The following is a 24,013-nucleotide window of genomic DNA, read 5'->3' on the forward strand; positions in this document are numbered from 1 at the left end:
GTGTCCAAATGAAGATGGAGAAAAGCTTTTATATATTAGTCCGAATTGTTTTGGAAGTCTGCATTTAAAGGATGATTTTATTTCATGCCTTTGGAGGTATGCTGCTATTAAAATCTCAGTGTGGCAGATCTATGGACCTAGGAATGAAAAAGAAATAAGAAAATCTCTTGTGTACTAACCAAAAATTGTATCTTCTTTGAGTTGTAGGGTACATAGATCTGCTTCCCTGGATCTTTCTGAATAGTTTAAAAAAAAAAAAAAAAAAGATAACCAAGGATTTGGGTTTGCTATTATTCCATAGAATTTGCTATACTCTGTAGTAGCAGAAATGTGCTGTTTTTTGTCAAAGTATATTCAGCTCAAGTTGTAATGGCTTTGGAAGTTATTTTTCTCAGAGGGAACTCCATGAGGTGAGGCACTGTCCATGGCAGATAGGTCTGGTTCTGCAAACAGGCTGAAGTCTCTTTGCATCAGATCAGTGGATCTTATCACTCAAAGAAAAGAAATTATCATATGAGTACAGATGGATGCTCCTAGTCAGTGAGAGGGGTAAAACAAATCAGAATGTCAGTTTAATTTATTACTAGTAGGGGAGGGTATGCATGGGTGCTTTTCTTATAAGGCTGTCTAAGCTGCAGAGAGATTTAATTATTTCAGTAGGGATAATATTATGCAGCTTATTTGACTGAAAATGTGTTTAAATGGCTTTTAGCTTTACATTTCCCCTTTAGATAATGTAGCTTTGGAGACTAATTGCATAATTGGCTTGACATGAGTCATACGGTTTTAAGGTATGGCATGTCTCATCTGACCATTCACAAGTGTTAGGGGCCCTTGATACAATAGCTGACCTAGAACTGAATTTAACTCCTTCATTTCTTGAGTCATTAGCGACATGTAGCAGGTGCACGTGCACACCCTGAGATCAGCCGTGCACCCTCTAGAAGCCAGAAGTGGAGCCGGAAGTGCACCGCTGGTTTCAGCGCTGGCTCGGCTCTCGGCTGCTGGGGGACCCCTCCCCCTGGTTGGCAATCTGGTGCCCCCCAGACTTGGGAGGCACCGGTTGCCCATGTCTTGAGTGATTTTTGTTTAGAAAGAAAAGAGTTTTTTAATTCGGGAGATAAATTTTGATACTGGGCAGTATGTATTGGTGTGGGATGGTGTAAATTGTAGCTAGTAGAGCTGTATGAGGAAGGCTTAAAATATAACAGAAAATTACAAGCCCAAACCCTAGAATGAAGCCTCTGTTGCTCTGTGATACTTTCTTTTAGGAAGGGGTGCTGTTTTATCCACTGTGCTCTATTTTCAAATTACCATAAAGAGCTGTACCTAAGGTTTCTTTTTCCTCCTTCCCCCGGCAGGCTTAAAAGATGCAACAGGCTCTGAGAGTGATGGTGGTGACTCAAGCAGCACAAAATCAGAAGGCGCCAATGGAGCTGCACCAATCCAACCCAAAAAGGTCAAGGGGGTTGGCTTTGGAGATATCTTCAAAGACAAACCTATAAAGCTACGGCCAAGGTCAATAGAAGTAGAAAATGACTTTCTACCTGTAGAAAAGGTGTGTATTGTAATTTAATTCTATCCTTGTTTTTGGAGTCCTTTGGATTAACGTGACTTCCATCCCTGAGTAAATTCTGACAACCGCTAGAATTCAGAGCTTTGCAGTTGCATTCCTGGTCTTTGCTTTGGTTGAATTTATTTTTTTGTCTTCTGCTATGCCAAATGCAGGCAAATGGATTCATGGGGAGTTGATCTTAGCTTACCTTAATTGCCTGGATGAAGGGTGTTCTGTTGAAGGATTTATTCTGTTGCTCACACATCCTCCACTGTTAGTTCTGGGAGCAATCCTTTAGCCTCCATTTCAGATCTCTGGTTAACAGCTCTGTAGTATAAATAATATTTAGCTTTTATAATAATTAATATATACAATCACTGTATCTTCATGTTGGCAAAAAGGATGCTTCAAAAAATACTCACAGAATTTAACTTTAAATCAGTGCTAAGATTGTTAAATCAAAAAATGTCTTTGCAAATTACCTATCTGCTAAATAAAAGTGTAGAGGCAACCCACGAAGGGGAGAATGTTTTATTCCTTTTGTTTCTACATGGTACGTGAAGAAGCTCTTCACTAGCATTTGGGAAAAAGCTTCCTTTTTTAAAGATTTATCCTTTCAGAGAGTTTCCCTGTTTTACTAGTCTTCAAGGAAAAGCAGAGAAACTACAAGAAAAGACTCAATACTTCTAATAAGAGAGGGGAGGGGAAGTAGCTGTGAGAAGGGGAAAATAAGACCTTTAGGATTTTCTTCTATGGAAACTATTGATGTGAGCTTCCTGAGGATGTGGAGAAAGAGTGTTACCGTCACCAAAACTTTTAACTTTTTTTCTCTGTTAATATCATTGTGATGGTTTCTAGCATCTTGTTTCATTAGGCATCTGAATTTAGTAAAGCAGTTAATGTCAGTGGTTGGGCTTAAATTAGGCATGCATACTGTTAAGGACAAGAGCTGTGAACAAGGAAATGTATATTTTAAAAAATGCATTCTGTTTGTATGTATGCTGAGGAAATCTAGTATATAGCACAGACCTGTAATCTGATAAAATAGATGCACGTTACCTATTTGCCTGAGAGCAGTATTTATGATCCTCCACTTAATCCAGGAGGTGCACAGCCCCACCAGAGGAAATGCCCTGTTGGTCCTGGTCTTGGCCACAGGCAACGACCTGGTGAGTGGCCTCCAGGTCCTTGACCACCTGGGTGATAGCGATCATTGCTTGCTGGAATTCACCATCCAGGGCAGGGTGTCAAGGGCCTGCAGCAAGGCGGTAGCCCTAGCCTTCAAGAGGGCCAACTTCAACGAATTGATATTAGTGGGAGAGGCACTGGGGTTCTCAAGAGCAGGGGAAACTCAGTGCCCAAGGGTGGCCATCCCAACAAGAAGCAAGGGGGGGCAGGAATGCCTGAAAGCCCCCCTGGCTCACTAAGGGTGTCCAGGAATGCCTTATTGCCAAAAAGGCGGCGTAGACCTGGTAGAAGGGGGGTGCTATCTCCAAAGAGGAGTATACCTCCTCTGCTCAGGTCTGTAGGGGGTGCTGTCAGGAAAGCTAAGGCGGACACAGAGCTGGCGTCCAAGATGAAAGATAATAAAAGGTCCTTTTTCAAATATATAGGGAGGATGAAGAAAGCACCGGGAAATGTGGGGCCCCTGCAAGATTCTCTGGGCAATCTGGTGGTTGCGCCAGAGGAGAGACCTCTTTAGCAAATTCTTCACCTCCGTTTTCTTGTGCAGGGACTGGGACTTCCCCACCGTGATGCAAGGCGGACTCAAGGGGAACGCCTCCAGACCTCAGGTTGGGGAGGACCGGGTTAGAGAGCTTCTGGAGGGGCTGGACATGTTCAAATCAGCGGGTCCAGATGCTCTTTACCCCAGGGTGCTGAGGGAGCTCGCAGGGGTTATTGCTGGGCCCTTGGCATGGCTTTCCGAGTGCTCGTGGTGCTCGGGCCAGGTGCCAGATGATTGGAAGATAGCCAACGCGGTCCCCATCTTTAAAAAAGGGAGGAGGGAGAACCCAGGCAACTATATGTCCATCAGTCTTACCTCAATCCTAGGGAAACTCTTTGAGAAGATCATCAAGGAGCACATCTGCAATGGGCCGGCTTCAGGGATGATGCTCAAGGACAACCAGCATGGTTTCATTAGGGGCAGGTCATGTCAGACCAACCTGATTGCCTTTTATGATTAGGTCACAAAAGCATTGGATGCAGGTGTTCCCGTGGATGTAGTCTTTCTGGACTTCAGCAAGGCCTTTGACACCATTGCCCACCCCATCCTCATTAAAAAAACTAGGCGACTGTGGCATTGATGCCTACACAATCAGATGGATTGCAGATTGGCTGAAGGGTCATACTCAGAGGGTGGTGGTGGACAGGTCATATTTGACCTGGGGAGAGGTGGGCAGCGGAGTCCCCCAGGGCTCGGTCCTTGGGCCTGCGCTGTTCAATTTCCTTTTCAGTGATTTGGACAACGGAGTGAAAAGCAACCTGTTTAAATTTGCTGATTTTTACCAAAATTTGGGGTGAGGTGACCACACTAGTAGGGAGGGAAAGACTGCAGCAAGACCTGGATAGGTTACAGGGGTGGGCTAGCAAAAACAGGATGTGCTTCAATACTGACAAGTGCAGGGTGCTGCACTTGGGCAGTAGGAACCAGCAGCATACTTATAAGATGGAAAACTCCCTTCTTGAGAGCATGGATGGAGAAAGGGATCTTGGAGTCATTATTAACTCCAAGATGAACATGGGCCAACAATGCGAGGTCATGGTTGGCAGGGCTAACCGGACCTTGTCGTGCATCCACAGATGCATCTCTAACAGGGGCAAGGAGGTGATCCTCCCCCTCTCTGCAACACTGGTTAGGCCACAGCTGGAGTACTGTGTCCAGTTCTGTGCGCCCCACTTCAGGAGGGATGTGGACAACATTGAGAGCGTCCAGAGGAGGGCCACCTGCATGATCTGGGGACAGCAGGGCAGATCCTGCAATGAGAGGCTGCGGGACCTGAACCTGTTCAGCCTTCACAAGAGAAGGCTGAGGGGGGACCCGGTGACCATCTATAAACTCACTGGGGGGACCAGAAGGGTTTGGGCGAGACTTTGTTTCCCCTAGCGCCCCCTGGCATAACAAGGAATAACGGCCACAAGTTGTTGGAGAGTAGGTTTAGATTAGACATCGGTAAGAACTACTTCATGGTCAGGGCGGCTAGGATCTGGAACCAACTTCCTAGGGAAGTGGTGCTGGCTCCTACCTTGGGGGTCTTTAAGAAGAGGTTTGATGCCTACCTGGCTGGAGTCATTTGAGCCCAGTTTTTCTCCCGCCCAGGCAGGGGGTTGGACTTGAAGATCTACAAAGTCCCTTCCAACCCTACTTCTATGATTCTATGATTACCATTAAATGTTCACCTGTATGTGGACACAAGCTATACCAGAATGCAGTATTCAGTTTCCTTCAGGTCTATTTCAAACAGTTTAAAATTTACACATTTTTGCTGTTCTGGTAATGCCATAGAATAGGTTCTTTGTACACATGTTCATCTGCATGGCACAGATTAAGTGAATGGTACTTCATAAAAAAGGATACAGACTCTTAACTTCTTGGGCCCTCATTTCATGCAGCTAAGTTTAGAGCGTCCCTCTGGCCTTTGTGATATGGGGGAAGTCTCATTTCACTTTGTAGTGATGAGAAATGGTGTTATGCCTGTGTTACCAGTGGGGAATGAGACTTATCTCTGGTCAGACAGTAGGGCTGTGCCACAATCAGAACCTGAATCCACAGTCTCCATGCTCCCAGTCTGGTGGCATAACCACAGACCATCCTTCCTCTGTATACAGATTTCCTGAAGTAGTTATTTTTAATGGAATATGATAGCAATGTATTTGTAGACAGAATACATTAGGTCATATGTTTCCAGGATGTATCAGGAAATGCTTGAATAATACGTAATATGTGCCCCTTAAATTACCTTTTTTTCCCCTCCATCCATTTAGATAGTGTACTTAACCTTTGAATGGCTGAAGAGCCACTTAATCAACTGTATCCTTGGAATGACACAAAAGACTACCCTCCTGTTGTTTTATTCTTTCCCTGGTTCTGATACTTGCTATACACAGTATATATATGACCACAAACCAACTGTGACAAGACCGGGCAGTGATGGCCCCTGGTGTTCATGTGGCTCCTCTCCTGCTGCAGCTCCTTGGGTACCCTGCTTTCTCTCACTTGCCATGCTTTGATGGAGTTATTTAATGTTAAAAAAAAAAAAGAAAAGGGAGGCTGCCTCAGGGTCCCTGAGCAAACCCTTATCTATTCTTTGGCCAGTGAGTCCCTCCCAGACCCAGCTGATCCCACATCTGGCCCTCAAGCACTAAGTGGGCTCCCCAGCCCCATCCAAGCTCCAGGGTACCCAGTTGCCTTAAGGGCTTTTCATGGCCTCCTTCTGCCCATGCCTTGCAGATGTTAGTTTAAATTGTCCTTTGGGCCTGGTGGCCCTGTCTGTTAAACAACTAATAAACCTAGCCTGCTGGGCACCCTGCCCTGGCAAGGCTCTGGCCCTGATCAGGCTTCTGCCTGTCCTGGGCTTCAGTGACTTTCCAAGCTTTAGCCCTAACTTGTTTTAAGCCTGCTTTGGCTCCAGTCTTCCATTCCGGTCCCCCTGGCCCTTGCACAGTGGCTATAATTCTTCTCCAGTCGTCAGCCTTCTGGGTCCCAGACTCCACGCTGAACTGCTTTCACTGGCCTTGACACTCAGCCTCAGCCTGCACCAGCTCCATAACCCTCTGGGTTCCTGACCCTAAGATAAACTGCCTGACCCTTGCCATAGCTCTCCCTGCCTTGGCCTAACACTGCACACCTGCCCCAGCCCTCTGGGTCTCTGACCCCAGACTAGGCTGTGTGCTTCTGAGTGCCCTGCGAAGCACCTGAGGGGCATACTGAGGCCTGAACCTCAGATGCCCTTCAGGCACCCCACTGTGGCCTTGTCTTTGCACCTGGATAGCCACATCTGGTCCGTCAGTACTTAAGCAGAACAAAAATCCAAGCCCACTGGCTGTATAACTAAAATTATTCCCACACTAGGTCCATAATTCCCCACCTCTGCTACCTCGCAAGCTACAAGTCCCCCGTAGTTCTCTACTTGCATCTTGGGGACAGCCTGTATGCTGGTCAGTCCCTCTCTGCAGTCATCCTGCCCAGGAGCTCCTTTCCCTGATGCCTGTAGGACCAGACTGACCAGCTGTCCTCAGGCATTTGTGTGCTTCCAAAGCCCTGTTTCTTCTGGTCAGGTGGCTCTCCAGTGACCCACAGGGGTTTCCATTTTGGCCTGATGGCTGGCCTGCCTTCCTCCTGAGTTTAGCTCAGCTGCCTGGGGTTGTACCTTCTGTTACCTGGAGGTCTGTTCCTGGGTTGCTTAGATTTCTGCCCCCTGTGCAACTTACTGCTTTGCAACTAGCTCCTGGGATAATCACTTCCCCCAGGAGTAACTCCTATCCTGGCTGATATTGTTTGCTCAGTTCACCACAGCTGGCCCTTGTTCTGCTGCTGGTGCCACCCAACAAGCTTAACCTGCTGCAGCATCCCTTTAGCCTCTGGCTCCTTGTTACACCAACATTTTTCCCTTCCATATATCCCTGGCTGCTGAAACTTCCTTGCCATTTCATGCTGGCCATGAGAAGAAGCAAACTCCACTCTTACTTTTGCGGAGGGAGAAAATACTAATAATTCATTTTGCTTAATTCCCCTGTAGTCTGGGGAATTGCTCAACTCCCACACTGCTGTTCAGTTTGCTGAGTGCTGTGTTGCCTGGTAAATTTGGCAGATGGTCTTCTGATTGGCATTCTCTCTCTCTTTTCCTTTTTGTTTCCTTAATAAAGCAAGAGGATCACTGATTAGTGAGACCTGCATATAGCATCCCACAGAGCATTATGTGGAAAATTTCTGTTTTAAAGAACCTACATATGGGTAGCATATTGACTGCTTTCATTTTTAATCCCTTTATATCTCTTGCGTATGGTAGGTCACCTCTTAGAGAGCACCTCATCTACACAAAGTAGCCTCTCTGAATGTCTTCCTTTTATAAAGGCAGAAAGAAACAGACAACTTGTCATAAACCTAGGGATTGCTTAGTTTCTTGAGTTGATTTCACTCAAGTAATGGCAAGTAAAGTCATGCTGTATTTAACCTTATTGTCCTTGTGGTATTTGATATAAAATATATTCCTGATATGTTATATTATGGTGAGGATGGCACAGTATGATAATGACTTTCAAACACAGGTTTCCCTCACTTTATGCAGGTTCTTTGTGTGATTTCACTGTTATATGATGACCCTTTTTATACCAAAATTTTATTATATGTGAGGTAAATTCACTCTTATGCAATCAGTGTGATAGAAACCCACAGTCAGCTGCTTGTACAGTGCACTGGGGGAGTGATACACGCCAAAATATAGTCTCCTGTGTGGATCTGTGCTCCTTGCTCATTGTCTTTGACCCATGTTTCTGTAGTTGCCATCCCCATTATGACAGTACCCCCCTCTCCTTGTGTGTACTGTACTGTCTGCTGTTGGTGAGTACCAAAATTGTCTTGTAAAAGTGGTAGAAGTAGGTCTGGAGGTAAATACAGTTGATGTCTTAGAACATATCCGTATTTGTTACATTATAAAGTGGGTTCCCTTTATGCGAATTTGAGTTATGTGCCATTTTCCAGGAATGTATGTACAGCATAAAGCAAGGGAAACCTGTAGTAAGCAATGCATTTCTTTGACACCTAAGAAAGACTCAAGGCCTACATGGCTGAAGGGCAGTAATGGCTTAGAATTAGTGTTTGACTAGAGTTGTTTACTGTCTCCCTTTAAATTTATACTTTAAAGGAAGAGACCGCCTGGAAGGACATCTCTCTGAGTATGGAATTCAGCGAGCAGCTGCAATCTCGGGTCTGGGGTTCTTCGTTTCAAAGGATGCATATAGTTTCCTGGTCTTAATTAGATCTGGTAAACATGCACCTCTGGGGCATGGGGAGGGGAAGTTATATGCCTAATGTGATCCCCCCACTCCCCCAAGAGTGAGGTATATGAACAGCCAGATAAACCATGCCCTAGAGGCAGGCTTAAGTACAGTTGCTTATCTCCATGGCAATCTTCCAGGGCACAGGGGGAGGCTGTGATCTCTCAGCCTAAGACAAAATAAAGCAAGTTGGCAGGAGAAATTGTAGGAGACCTCGGCAAGGAGGTCAGAGGGAGAAGCTGCTTCTTAACCTGTTGAAGCTGACTAGGGACTGCATCCTTGTATGCAAGGTGCAGAGCAGGAATAGGTTATTATTTTGATATTTTCTTTTGTTTGTTTATTCTTATATCTCTGTCTGCATCTCAGCATGTGGTTACTGATTTCTTATGCTGGTTCTTGTGTTTTGTAATAAATCCTTTTTGTTAGCTTTTTACTGACTTATTGTCAGTGCTAATTAGCTTCTGGAGGTGGGGTGATCAAAATATAGCCTGGAGGCTGGGACTGGCCCACCAAGGGATTCTATCTGCCCTATGGCAGGTCCCTTGGCCCTGGTTAGCCCAGGGGTGGGGAGCAGCCTGGGCCTTGGCGCATGTGGTTTGTCTCACTACACCTGGGCATGCAGTAGGACAGAGGCAGCATGTCAGTCAGACTTTGCTTCCCAGCAGTCCTTGCAGCAGCGGCTTACTGCCTCGCTGCCAGTGTCTCTGCTCCTGCCACTGGCCCCAGCCCTGTTGCCCGAACACTCCAGCCTATACAATCCCACACCCACCTCTGGGGACACTGGATGGAGTGGGTGGGGGAGTCTCCATGGAGACGAACCCGGGATGCCTGCAGGCAGGGTGCATGCAGCTGGGCAGATGGGATGTGGCCACAGATGGGTGCGGAGTGGTATCTAGGAGCGGGATAGGTGGGCAGGGGCTGGGGCTGGGGTCACAGGTTGGTGACAGTGCAGGACCAAGGGCAGAGTTACAATCTACTTCCTGCGTTGTCACTGCCCCGTGATCCTGACCTTGACCCCCCCCCATTATTCCCCTCCTCCTTAGCCTACAGCAGCTTACCAAAACTCCTTAAGTGGTCCTCCAGCCCAAATAATTGCCCCCCCCTGCCCACCACCACCATTCTAGAGCATTTGACTATACAGGCTTTCCATTTTCATGGAAAGGGGGATCCATCTTTTCTTAGTGCATGCCTGAACACAAGCATGATCCTTCTAGCTTGCAAAAGCCCCTCTGGTAAGTGCTGGCAAAGCCTGAATGAGACCGGTAAGGTCAAAGAAGTAGCCTGTGGTATATCTCAGCTGGTTCTCAGCGAAGCAGCAGAGAGGAGAGAGGGGTTTGGGGCAGAAAGGCACCTCAAAAGTATGGAAGCACTGAAGTGGGTCATAGGGTCACCCAGGCTGCATCTGCATCCGAGGCTAGTCACAGGTATGTTATTTAATTTTCTTCACATTCTTTACTCTCTAGGAATTTTACAGATCCTACATTAATAACCTTCCCAATTCTGGTAGAGTTGAAACATATTGCATGTACTGATACCTTTATCTGTTTATAATATTGTTCAGCCTCAGCTAGACTGCTTTTTAACAATGAAATCAGCATACAAATCTCATATTTCATTAGAACTAATCTCATGTTGTATATTCACAAATAATTAGCTTACCCCCATTTTGATGGCCTTTATTAATTCAGAGCTTTGTTATTTAACATTTATTATAATTCAGTGCATCATTATATTGGAGGGTATATTTCATGGGAACTCTATCCTATAAAGTTTTACTAAGTTAAATAATATGGTTTCAGGGTTAAGTAATCAATAGCATAGGGTTAGATAAATTATAGTAGAAGTAAAAGGAGAATTTGAAATAAGATGTATAGTTGATGAGTTAGAAGGATTCTAGGCAGCCTGGGATGGTGGAGGTACAGAGTAAAAGACTCTTACCCAGCCATTGACAAGAATTAAGGTAGGGACAGAAAGGAAGCCAGTGCTTGAAAATAAATTATGTCAATAAATTATGTCATCAGAGTCATCATTGTGTTAGAGAGAAAGTAAAAAAAAATCTTGTATCTTTGGTTTTTCTCTGCTCTTGATGTTGTACAGTCAACAACAGCTGGCCTTACTAGTTTACTCATTCAGGATTAAAATACCTAAGGCTTGACTGTATAACTCTCAAAATTCCACTAATGAGAGGTGTAAGAGAGGTAATAGCCTAAACTGTGTGTCATTGAGGTTAGCAGCATGCTGTAAGAAGGTTTTTGGAAAAAGCCATGATGGATGTGCCCATTCCTGGTGTGCCAAATGTACATGTTTGTTTGTGGGTACACCAGTTACTGGTTCATTAGAAAAATTAATGGAATGCTTGTAATCAAAGTAGCCCAAGTTTGGCCCAGAAGTGCCCAATTTAGATTTCTTTTCCTTGATTGTGTAGCTTAAAATTACATGAATCAGTGTATGTGATAGATTTGCTTTCTTCTTTCGTTTTGCAGCAGCTTGCTTAAAATGGCTTTTGGTCTCCAGACTGACTTTTTTCCAGTATTATATATGCATATTTGTACTGTCCCAGTGAGGTGGGACTGCTTCTGGCTTCCCTCTTCTTTACCTCTTCTATGAAATGGAAATCAGGATGATTACTTAATCCAATAAATCAATTGGTCCATTTTAACTATATTTGTTGTGTTGGCAGATTTAACACTGGAGAGTGCTGAATCCCATTTTAGTATATGTGCTGCCGAAGCAGCACTAAATTAATATAAAGTACAAAATCTTTTCCTCGTTTCCTTTTGAAAACAGTTCTTGCTGCAGGTGAAACTAGGCTTTGTGCTTTCTCTTGGAGCTATTATCCATTTATCTAGCCTGCAGGTAAGAGCTTTTTGAAGAATGTTTCTTAAACTATCATTGCTTTACTATGCAGGTAGAGGTGGAATAGGGCAAAAAATGTAGGAGCCACATAAGCAATTTCCTAAGAGTTTGATGGCTGCATTAATCTGTCAAAAATGGAGAAGATTGCAACTGCTCTGATCTTTTAATATGGCGAGGTCACCAGGAATTCCAGGCCTAGAAATGTGCCAAGTGTCTGCACCTGATATTTATACATACTTCATTATCATGGTTACTAAATTCACCCTGAGATATATTTAAAAATATAGAGGGGAGAGTTGGGAAAAGTGGAAGCTGTGGCTATAGGTATAAACTGGCTCTCGCAGGTATAACTGAGCACTATTAGCAGCAAATGCATGCTCATTTAAAATGCATGGGTAGAGATAGGTAAACTTGCTGCATGCATCTATGTGAAGTTGTTCTCAGAGTGCAGGGACTTCCTGTAGTTATGCTTATTTATTCTGTTTTGGCGCTGTTGTGCATGCATATGTCAATGTGCCTCTGCTCATTTGTTCACATTTGCTCTTTCTCGTTCAGCAGGTATTTTTAAAAATAAGTTCTAGTATTAGACAGATGATTCTGGTAGCATTTCTAGAGTCTCTTGCTTGTTGGGAGAGTAAAATGGGCATTGCAAAGTTGCGGGGCAAGCAAGGAAAGAACAAGTGCAGATTTACCTCCCAAAGACAGTCTGTAGGAAAAAGTGTTCAAACAAAAAAGGCTCATGGGAACTACTAGGCCCCTGGCAAATGTTATTCTCAAAATGTGACAAACCAGTAAATCATGTCTTAAGTAGTAACCCAGCTATGCATTGAAGCAATTAATGGTGCAATAAAGCAGGGAGTAAGTCACAAAGGTATTGCACAAAATATGGGTAATAATTTTGTAGCCAATTCCCATCACACCTTAAAATGAATGTGTAGCTGCTCCCAGCCTCAGAAGCGCTCAGTGTTCTCTTGTGGCTACGAGACTCAATCAGTGCACTGGTGCTCTCAGCCACAGGAGTCCACCGGCTTTCCCTTCATCAGCAGTTGGATGCAATTGGCATTTGATTCCCAGTCCCACAACTGCACTTCCTACCAGTCACATGTGGTATAGCAGGAAGTGCAATTACTGGGATAGCGGATCAGATCCCATCACATATTTAACTGAACGTCTACCAGGGGCCCTAGAAATATTACTAAATTACTTAGGAATCTCATATATGCTGAGCACTGGAGCTTTTTATAAAAACTGTTCATGTGATGTAAGGGATAATCTACATGTCGCCTGTCAAAGGTAGCATACACAGGAAGTCACAGGGTGGTTATTGCAAAATAGGTGAGGTGTGAATTCAGTACACAGTAGCTACCCCGCACTAACTTCCCATATGGTTGCTTTTATCTGCACGGAGTGGTTTTTTTGTTTTGTTTTGTTTTTTTGCAATTTTGGTTAATCCAATTCCAGAATATCCCCAGACTAAGAACTGGGGCAGAATAGCTATTTAGCCATAGCTATTCCAGGCTTTTTCCCCATATAGTGAGTCCTAGGGAGACGCTCTTGGTTGAGTGTACAGTGAGGAAACTCAGTCTCGTATGCTGAACAGTAAGAGTACATTTCGGAAATGCATTCCATTAATGAAAAAATGGATCCTGAATCTTTAAAAGAAAATCTCTAGTCTAGGTTGTGATCCCTTTGTTCTTGACTTTTTCAGATTCATGAATTGGGTTTTCTGGAGATGGTACTTACTGTTGGTGACATCCAGGAGACCCTTTCTTTTTACACAGTTTTCCTAACTTTTTTCTTCCATATTTCTTTTCCATCTTGCCTAGATATTCCCTCTACGCATGTCTTGACCACCCTTCTTCTCTGCTACACACCTAGATATAGCATTATACTTTAAAAGCAGTCCTAGAGAAGAAAGCCAAAATATTTATAATGAAGGCTTGAGGGAGAGACTTCCAAACAGTGATGGAGCATAAAGCTCTTTGTTTCTGAGCGATCTGAGTCTATAGCCACTTCATGCATAGCACTCCCACACAGCAGGCCCCTTGCTTTCATAGTTATATGGCTCTCCTGACACCAAACCACTCATCCTGTTCCAGTTCTCTTTTCTCTCCCCTGACTCATCTACATAAAGATAATCATCCTCATACAAAAAAACCCCAGTCATTTTAAACAATCTGTTTTGGTATAACGTGTTAAACTGTTGGATTAATTTCCTCTGCAAACCTTCTCTCCTGTCTGTAATTTTGTGGTTATGATTGCTGTTTATAGAACTCTTTGTAATAAAGTCTCAGAAATACTATTTATCCCTTTTGGAGTAAATAATTTACAACAATAAAAGGTAATGTTACACCAGGTCTTTGTAAAATAGTTGGTCAGTTCTCAGAGTGAAGGATGGCTGAAATGCCTGCTGCCTAACTGGAAGACTGAAACCCTAATCCTAACAAAACACCAGTACAAAACAAATGGAGCAGGAAATGGAAAATTGAGTTTAATAGACAGGAACAAATTTGATAACCCAGACTGTCAGTGAGTCTCTGCTAAATCACCACTGAATAGTGATTCATCAGTGAATAGTGTATCTTATTCTCCATATACCAGTACCCTTTCCCATACCTTAGATATCCGTGTTCTCACATTTGCTGTCTTTGAACTGTAAAGTGTTTAAGATGCTCTTTGGAAAAAAGGAATAATAAAGGTATTGATCATACAGCTTTGCCCATGTTTTTAAATGGGCATGGAGCAGTTTGTAATGGCATTTGAAAAAAAAAACAAGGCTACCACTTAACAGTTCCCTGTGTCACATAAGAAGGTTGATTTTGTTTTATTTTTTTACTCTGTAGACCTGAAAGAGGCAAACTCTTTCTGTGTTCAAAAAGGGGGAAAAATAGGGCCCAAGGAGCTATAGACTACTCAGTCTAGAACAACTAATCAATCCAAATGTAAACCCCTAGTTTATAACTAGGGCCTGGTTTAAATTGCAGGCCCAGCTCACTATTATTGTGGCCTGATCATGGTGGGGCCCACCATTATTGCACCCAGATTGTGGCGTCACCCCCCCATGCCCCTTGTTTGGCTGAGGGGGCACGTTTAGAGCCACCTGGCTGGCTGAGCTGGGGGCAGGGATCAGGATTGTCCAGTGTGGGGGGAGAGATAAAGCCTCTGAGCAGAATGCTGCAAATCTCCCCCTGGGGCATGGGGCACCCCCACTGGAAGGGGGAACCCACATGTTTGCTGGGGAGAGGGAGGAACAGACTCACTTGTCAGTATGCCCAGCACCTCGGGTCTCAGCTGGCCAAACTTGCCTGGCATTGCGGCAGCAGAGGCTCAGTGGCACTCACAGGTGGGCAGGTGGGATGGGGCTGGAGCATGGGCAGCATTCTTCACACATGAGGGGTTGCTGCCACTCAGCCTTGCCTGCCACTGCCCCTGCCTGTGCCTCTGGCTCTGCTCCATATGCAGGAGCCCCACTGGGGCAGCACTGAGCGTTTTCTTCCCACTGCTCACCTGGCCCCTCCCAACAATGTACTGCTGCTGGCAGGAGGGTTAGCGGGGCGGTGGAGACTGGGTGCTGCACAGTGGTGCAGGTGCCACCACAGCTCCAACTTGCTGCAATGAAATACCACAATATGGCTGCTTGGTCAGGAGTTCCCCAGCAAATGGCCATATCATGGATTTTCATTGCAAGTTGTATTTTTCGTAAAAATCACTTAATTTCATGATTTTCACAAAAAATGAGAAATTGTGGTTTAAATCAGGCAGGCCCTAATTATGTATACTGTGATAAGTAACAGCCAAATAAGTATATGCTGAACCAGTGAAATTTGCTTCTATAAGGGTAATTACGGTTTGAAAATCAGAGAGAAACAATAGAGGAGGTAGACTTTAGGAAGGCTTTTGGCACTGTTTCACATGACATCCTGTTAAGCAAACTAGGGGAGCATGGGCTAGTAGAAACTATTCTAAGGTGGACCCTCCACTGGTGGAGAGATTTACACAAAGAGTAGTTGTCAGTGACTCACTCAGCTGGAAGGCTGTGTTAAGTGAGGGTTTGCCTACATCCAGTACTATTTAATATTTTTATTAATCACTTGGATGACATGCACATTAAATTTGCAGGTGGCACCAAAATGAGAGATGTTACAGAAGCAGAGAGAATAGCATTAGAATTCAAAATGATCTTGACAGATTGAAGAAATGATCTGCAATAAATATGATGCAATTCAATAAGTAGTGCAATGTACTGCACTTACCTTGGAGTAACCAACTGCACAAATACAAAATGAGGAACAACTAGTTAGCAGTTCTACAGAAAAAGATTAGGGAGTATGGAAGTTCACACATTGAACGTGAGTTGCCAATGTCATGCTTTTGTGAAAAAAGCAACACCATATTGGAATGTATGACACTGAATGTTTTTAAGGCCTCGCATGAATATCGTGTTCGGTTTTGGGCACCAGGGTTGTATTTATTTATTCATATGGAATACAGCAACTGAACAACAGAACAACCTATAAATAATGGCACTGAGAGATAAGGCTAGAGTGACAGTTTTAGATTTGATATCCATTGCAAGCCATTGTCAGTAGCCTGGTTTAGGTCTTCAATGTAACCATTAAAATGAGAAACAGGAGATTTCTCTGTGATGTGTGGTATAGTTTGGATTTTGCCACATTCATGCTTGGGGTTTTTAATAAAATTCCATTTATGTAGTAGGTAGTTATGTCTATCTTATCCAGTATAAGCCCTGTTCAATGTTGTCCAGCTCCATCTTCATAAAGCAAAGGCTGAGGGCTTAGATGTGGGGTCTGTGATAAGAAATGTATTAATTATGTCAATTGTGTTCCATTGCTGGATCCATTTTTTCTTGATGTCAAAGGTTTTGTCATTCAGTTCTTTTCCCGCACTCCAAAATAGCCTTCTTGACTTGAGCCTTAGCATAGGGGGATCACTAAGTTCTTCAAAAATTCATAGTGAATTGAATGTAAGCAGGTTTTTGTAAACTTTTAAAGTAGCCTGTTTACACTGAAGATCAGGAGGAGAGATATGAGAGAACAGACAGCTCAAGAGCAAGAGTGGCTACTCAAGTACCTGTTATGAGTCCCATAGTTTCATTCAGTCGAGAGTCAAGTTATTATGGGTGCTTCTGCCCCAAACTGGGACATAATACTCAGCCACTGAGTAAATGGGAGCCAGTGCCGATGTTCTGAGAACAGCATCACTTCCACAACTCGTACCAGCCAGTTTTGAAACAATGTTGTTATGTGTAGCAAGTTTGTTCTTAATTATTTGTAGATGATGCCTATAGGTGAGACTATGATCGAGGTGGACTCCTAAATGTATTTGGTAGTTTCATAGTTTACTGGTTTTCCACAAAAGCTGATTCTTAGTTGTGCGTTCACCAGGCTGTTAGTGGGATGAAAAAAGGAATAAACTGTTTTGTCAAGGTTGGGCTTCAAATACTGTTCATTAAAATAGTCTTCTAATTTTGCCAAATCATTACTGAGTGTAGTTTGAACAATACTAGAATCAGAGTCTTGTGCTAGGATGGTGATATTGTCACATAAATACATTTTTCTTGATTTTGTTTGGGGAATATCATGTGTGTACCAGTTGAAGAGGCTGGATGCCAGAACAGAGCCCTATGGTAAACCGTTGTTAACAATTTTGAGTTTGCTTATTTTCCCACCGAGGCAATATCTTGAGTTTGTGGTTAGGCAAGATATTAAATAGCATTGTAATAATTTTTTGCACGTATTAGTCGTTATCAATTTAACAATAAGACCCCTTACCCATACTACGTCATAAGCCGAAGTGAGATCAGTAAAAGTTGCTCTTGTGTTCTGTTTCTTTTGAATCCCATTTCAGTAAAGGAGGTGAGAGTGAGAACTTGATCACAACAGCTCCTCCGCAGTCTAAAGGCTGCCTGGTTTGCAGAAATCCTGGGCCCCAGAATAGGGCTAATTCTTGACAAGAGCGTTCTTTCTGTGCACAATTTGAAAGTTGTGCACAGAAGGAAAATAAGCACTACAGTTAAAGGAAGGGACAGACTAATTGGAAAGAATTCAGGGGGAGCAACAAGAATGATCAAAGGCTTAGAAAATATGTTCTCTGAGGAAAAATAAAACGAACTGAATTTGGTTAGTCTAGATAAGAGGAGGAGACACAAGTCCTCAAAGAGGAAGACTTACTCTCCATATCCACTGGACAATGTGTAACGAATTAAATTGCAAAGGGAAAATTTTATACGTAAAACAAAACATTCTGACTTTAAGTACCTGTATGGATAATTAAGATTAATGAAGGAGCTTGTGGGATTTTGGTTTTGGAGGTTTTTAAGAGCAGTTAGACAAATATGTGCATGGCATGGTTCTAAGTATAATATAGCTGATGCTGCCTCAGTATGGGGACATGGTTTCAAGATTTCTTCTATCCCCATTTTTATGGCTCCTGACATGCATTCATTTAATGGCATGATGGGAACTGATCCCCAATCCCGTTGTGCCTTTTGTTGTGCCACAGGTGCATGGCAAGGACACGTGATCTTGGGATCAGATATCAATGATGTCATGACTACTTGCCAGTGCAGGGGGAGTCCAGGGTCCCAGGCTCCCCCTGCACCAGCAAGTTGACAGCTGGGTGCCTGCAGCCTGGCTGAACCTGAGCAATCCTGGGTAGGGACTGATAATTGGCTTAATGTCAATCCCAGTCCCAGGGTGGAATCAACAAATGTTGGTCCCAGCTCTGAGACTGCATTGGAGCTGGATCTAGACCCTGGTGAAGTGGAACTGGCAATCTGTTGACTGTCCATCTCAGCCCCAGGACCTCACTGGAGTCTTAAGCCAGCTCTGCTTATCCTGCCACACTTTCAGTTTTAGGCACAAAGGAAACTAGCCACTAAAATGTTACACATCTTCTGTGGAATATTTTTGTGGCTAGTTCTCAGTTTTGTCATGCTGTTAATTCCTTATATGTGTGGCAGGGATTACTATTTATGGCATGATTAACAGATTAATCTCATTTTATTTGTTATATCTGCCAGGGGCCTATGATTCTTTTTTATTCTTTTGGAAAATAAATCAGAGAAGTATGTCAGAATGAATCAGCCAGGAAGCTCCCAGGCTTTGTTTGGGCAAAAGTACACTAATTTTCATACTGCTGAGTTTCAGAGAACTTCTGTTGGGGAGTAAGCTAGATTTATGGAGTCGGCTCTATTTATTTCGGGTTCCAACCCCAGTACAGTGAATCCATTTTTTGTATTTACTATTTGGTAAGCTTCCAGTTAATTGGCTGACTGTATAACTCTTACAATAATTGCAATGTGACTTTATTTAAATAAAATCTAGCAAGCAATACATTGATCATAAAGTTTACTCCTGAAACAACTTATTTAAATGTCTTTTTTTTTTTTCCCCTAAAGAAGTGCTAGGATGATTTTACTGGCCAGTATAGACAGGAATGAACTACATTATGACTTAAGGAACCAGATGGCTGAAATACAGTGCAGCAGTAGTATAATGTCCTAATATTTTTATGATATGTCTTAGCTTGAAATGAATGCTCGTTCCTTGTTGATATTTGTTTTTTCTTTGAGTATTTTAACTTACGAGGAAGGTGATAATGCTAATTATTTTTTAATTATATGTCTGTACTGTTACTTTTGCAACCTTTTCAAAACTGAAGAATGTCTTAATGAGCAGATATTTTCTTCTTTGTACATGTGAACCTGAAAAATAAAAGCATGGATAGCTGACTAGCACAAAGAAGAAAACAACCTAGCTAATTGAACTTTGAAATTGCATGTATAATCTTTGTATTCATTGAGGCATTAAGGAGATTTCTGACTGTTCAAGTGACCTGTGGTACATAATTCAAACAGGACTGCGTAAAAAAATCTTATTATACAACTAGAGTAAAAGTTTATATAGTCATCTCTTCTTATCCATTTGGAAATTTTCCATTAATTGGTAATTTTAGTTTTCTTGAAATTTCTTTAACAGAAGATAATAAAAAATATAGCTGATTGAATCACTTATCATTATAATGTGGTGTGGGTTTTCCCCACTCTAAAATCTATTTTCTCTAAAAGTGAAACCGAAGCAAATATATTGCATTATGACCTCAAAATAATTTTAGTGGAAATTTGCAACTAAAACATCCAGGAAGTGGTGTATTGAATCAGGATGTGGTGATCTTCCCTGTAAATCATTACTAAACCTGTTCTGTAGAGTGGTATTGAAGCAGTACTGGGTTCATAGATGTGCTATCCTTTTGTATGAGATGTGAAAGCAATGTCTTGATAATTTTTGGTTATTAAATTTCCATATGTCTTTTTCCCAGCAGTTAAATACATTTGTGAGGTTGTCCTGATCTGTTTATCTGATTTCATAATTCACAAATTTTAGGACTATAGGGCTGGAAGGACCTTTTAAAAAGGTCATCCTCCCCTGCCTTTGCTCTGAGATGGGATTCAGTGCACCTGGACCATCCCTTATGGAAGTTTGCCTCCTGTAGTCTTAAGCTTCCAATCCCTCAGATCTCTTTTAGAAGTCTAAGGTGCTTGTACATATGAAGAAAATTGCCTGTTTTTGCAGTTTAATTGTGTGGCGCCCTACATGTATGGGTTTTTTTGCAATTTTAAATGAGTTTGTTGCAAACTAAACCACATCCGCAGTTTAGTTTGCAACATAGCTACTTGTAACATTGCAGCCTTTAATTTGACAGACCCCCCCTCCCCGCCCCCCACCGCAGGAGAGGCGGACTGAAGGCAGAAATGATAGAAATGTTGAGGGGCCTGATCCTTCCCCCCTCCACCCCTCCGTGCCGAGACTGCCTGCCTTTCCCGTGGCTGGGGGGTGAGCTGCCAGCAGGCCAAGCAGCCCATGAGCTGTGGGCGGCCTGGGTCCTTCTGTCTTCAGTGACAGCATTCTCTGGGAGTGCCTGGGTGGGCTGCTCCAGCTTGGAGGTGCACAATCCAACGCTCCCCTGAGCCCGCCTGGGCTTCCAGCACACCATGCACCATCCCGTCCTCCTTCCCTGGCTGGCAGCACATCCAGCTGCCCTCCTTCTGTCTTCCCGTGCTGTCCCAGATGCAAGGCAACCCATTCCTGGGTGGTCCCTGGTGGCAGGAACAGTGCACAGGGTGCTGCTCCCTGGGCAGACTCAGAGAAGAATTGGATCTGGTGGTTGCTGCCTCTGAGTGGAGGTACTATCTGACCCGCTAGCAGCTCACCTGGACAGGCCTGGGGATGCTACCCCTACGAGGAAAAGGACTGGGGCCCCCACAGCTCAGGGGCTTCTTCTTCGCCTCAAAGCAGGACCGTGCCCAACAAGATGATCCCAGCTGAGACTTTGTCTAGCCGGGCCTTCAAAATCTCCATGAATTAAAAACAGCTTGACCCTGGCTGCTGAAGAGGTGGGCAGGCTTTGAGGGGGCGGGAAAAAAGGATCAGGCTTCTCACTGTAACAGTGATGGAAGCCCCTAAATTGAAAAGGTGGGTTTTTAATTGTCACAGTAAAAAACCCACCATGGGTACAAGCATCCCTATAGTAGCAAACGTCATGTAGAAGCACCTCTATCGTAGCATTTCATCACTTTCTGATAAGTAGAACATTTTCTCTCATATTCAAATCGAGTCTTCTTTGATGCAAATTCAAATGATGCTGATTTTGATGCTGATTTTTTTTGTTATTTTTTGGGTTTGTTTTTTTTTTGGTCCTTCTTCAGTGGCTAAGGGAACGCTTGACTGTTTTCCTCTTTAAAATATTGAAATTTCCTCTTTAGATATTGAAAGACTACGGGATTTCTCTTGGGTTTTCTCTTTTCTACACTAAATGCACCCAGTTCCTTCAACCAGGTTTTTCACTGGTAAAGTTTTCTGCATCTTTTTTGTCTCTAAATTGTGTTGCATTGTGCTGACATTACTTGGTGCATTTTCCTATTCAGAGATGGCTGCATTTTAATAGTTGGCGTGTGTGTGTTATACCCATTGCGTGCATGTTTGCGTGCGTGTGTCTTGAAATTCTGCAACATATTACAAAGCTTGCTAAACCTGCTGTAGAGATCAAATAAAACTGGGAAGTGTTTATAGCATTTTGGAATCTCCTAAGTATAATTTATAGCCAATATGATTATTGTTTTCTTATTTATTCAAATAAGCTTATACAGTCTTATCCTGTTTTCAGTCATTCTTTAATTTGCATAAATGTATATATTGGGTAGATGAAATGTTACGTTGTTTGGGTTTTTTGTGGATGAGGGAATTGCTGGGAGTGATTCATCTTTACTCTTCCTTAAGTTTTTAAAGCTATATCGGGTGAAGTTTTAATTCTTTGCATTTGAGTTGATGAAAACAATGCATTTGGAATTTGACATTAAAAAGATTAATTTTCCAAATTCCTTATAATATTTTTTAGAAGGTTTTGTGTCTGGGCTGCTTACAAAATTTTTGCACATCCCTGCTTATGTTGCCTTTTCTAGCTGTCATGTGCATGAAGCCAGTAGAGTCTAGTTTTTGATCTGGAAGAGGAAACTTCTACCCTAAAGTAAGCAAAGCTACAAAAAGTTCCCAGCTTCCTGTGTAATAAACAAATGCAAGCTTTGTTTTCCTCAGAGGGCCTGAAGAAGTGTGACTCAGTTTAGGCTTGGTCTTGCAGAGTTAATGAGTTCAGCTATTACAAGGAAGTGGGAGGACTGCAGTACTCTTAGACACTTACTTGTAGAAAGACAGCTTTACTTCACAATGGGAGAAGAGGTATTTCTTTTAAATAAATTGCTTTTCTTTTACCATCTCAAACTGTCTTGTAACTAATATACTTTAGAGCATGGATATCTGATAGCAGGACTCTAATTCTTCTAACCAATGGATAGAAATTGTAAATGTAAAACTGGGAGGGTTGTTTTCCCCATTATGATCCTGGACAGAAGAGAAATCCTCCTTTTATGGAGGAATATATTAAAATAAAGGATTACTTTGTTAAGAAACATTCTGTCCTGGAACTGTTTAGCTTGCTTTTTCTTTTTGGTCAGTTTGGAAATAAAACTTAAACAGATGTTTTTGATATCTATACTACTTGCTTTTAATTCTTTTACTGTAAAGAATGATGTAACTTCACAGTTCACATAAGCCACAACTGTTGCACCATCTCCCTAGGACATTTTTTAAAGGAAACGAAATCTAGCTTTTCCTTAGTAATTAAAAATCTAATTTGTTTTTTCAAGAATAACGATTTAAAGCTGAAGTTCTTCTTCGTTGTCAGGGAAAGTGTTTCCTCTTCTGTGTGAGGTGATGGCTGGAGTTTGCCAAGTGGGTTCAGAGAAACTGAGATTGATGGTTTTATAGATATTAGATCTTTTTTCATGAAGGTAGTGAAATCTAGATGGCAATCATTCCTTCATTTTAAGTGATAGCAAACAGAATTTGTGCCCGTTGCTGCTGTGTGTTATGAAATTATATAGCGTGTTGAAGGGACATGCCAAATAAATTGTTTGATTATTTACCAATAGTTTTTGGTTTGTATGTTGGTAGGTATAAATCTCTAAACTTGTGCATTTAAAATCAGAAATCAGAGAGTTCTGTCCCAAGCACTGAAATGACGCTACAGAGTTCTTTGAATAGATTTTTAGGCTTACAATGTGCCATGTGTCTTTCCTTTTCCTCTCTTTAAAAAAAAAAGAGGGGCAGGAGGGTGTCAGGGAAATGGAACAGCACCATAGAATAGCCTGTCAGTGTTTGGGATGAAATGTCTAGCCAGATTTTACAAAGAATCTTTTTAACTGTTTGCTGCTGATAGACATGTATCCAGAATATTATCTTTATGAATAAAAACTGTTTTTTTTTTTTCATTACAAAGCTTACATTATGAGAGTTATCTTGACCAGCATGACATAAAAATCTTCCAATAAAAATGATTGAGGCAGGGGAGGGTCCTATGGGACTGAATGCTTCTGGCCTGCAGAAGCCCTTAGAGCCAGTCCTTCTCAAATGGTGACTTGTAGCCAAATACGGACGGCTGCCTGGTGTGCTCTGGATGCTGGGATGCTTGCCACACTCTGGCCACCCAAACTGACAGCAGCAGAGCTTCATACACAGAGCAGACTGTTTCCTTTAGAGAAGCCTCTGTGTCTAAAGTACTTGCTGGGGAAGGGAAAACTCAAGTCACATATTCCTAGTCATTTTCCATTTCTATACCACATTAGAGAGCTGTCTTCAGAGGAAAACTGATAAGTTCCAGTTTCCTATTTCATGGAGTACTCAAAATAGTTTATATTGGTGTGTAGGAAATGGGTAAGGATAGTGATTAATTTTCCTCTGTGGTTCTTCAGCATGTAATCTGTGTAAGTTGCTCCACATAGTCGTCTTTTTAAAAATAAATGCAAAAACAAGCCATAAAATTAGGCAATGTGGACAAGTTGCACAGAATGTCAAAATGATAAAAAAGTGTGGGGGAAAACGATAGACTAATAAAGAAAAGGAAAGGTCACACAAAGGAAGAAGAAAAAAAACCAGATGGCGGAGAAGTTCCATTGATTGTCTTGTTTTGAGAACAGTTGAAATGCTCTTGAATATTGCATTTGAGCTGCTTCTTGGGTTGGGGGGTGGGATG

General features: G+C 42.6%; 1 protein-coding gene across 5 annotated transcripts in view; it reads left to right on the plus strand.

The window, feature by feature from the left end:
• SH3KBP1 (SH3 domain containing kinase binding protein 1) overlaps positions 1 to 24,013 on the plus strand; it is a 359,726-nt gene that overhangs the window by 209,915 nt on the left and 125,798 nt on the right. For 4 of the 5 annotated variants that reach the window (XM_019529214.1, XM_019529212.1, XM_019529213.1 and 1 more), the window contains one exon: positions 1,362 to 1,558. In XM_019529214.1, the coding sequence (XP_019384759.1) occupies positions 1,362 to 1,558 (197 nt within the window). Of the gene's footprint in view, positions 1 to 1,361; positions 1,559 to 22,134; positions 22,162 to 24,013 lie in introns of those variants that run through there. The other variant, XM_019529217.1, reaches the window with a different exon arrangement.

This window comes from Crocodylus porosus, unplaced genomic scaffold (assembly GCF_001723895.1).
Source record: "Crocodylus porosus isolate Cpor-Errol unplaced genomic scaffold, CroPor_comp1, whole genome shotgun sequence".
Classification (NCBI taxonomy): domain Eukaryota; kingdom Metazoa; phylum Chordata; order Crocodylia; family Crocodylidae; genus Crocodylus; species Crocodylus porosus.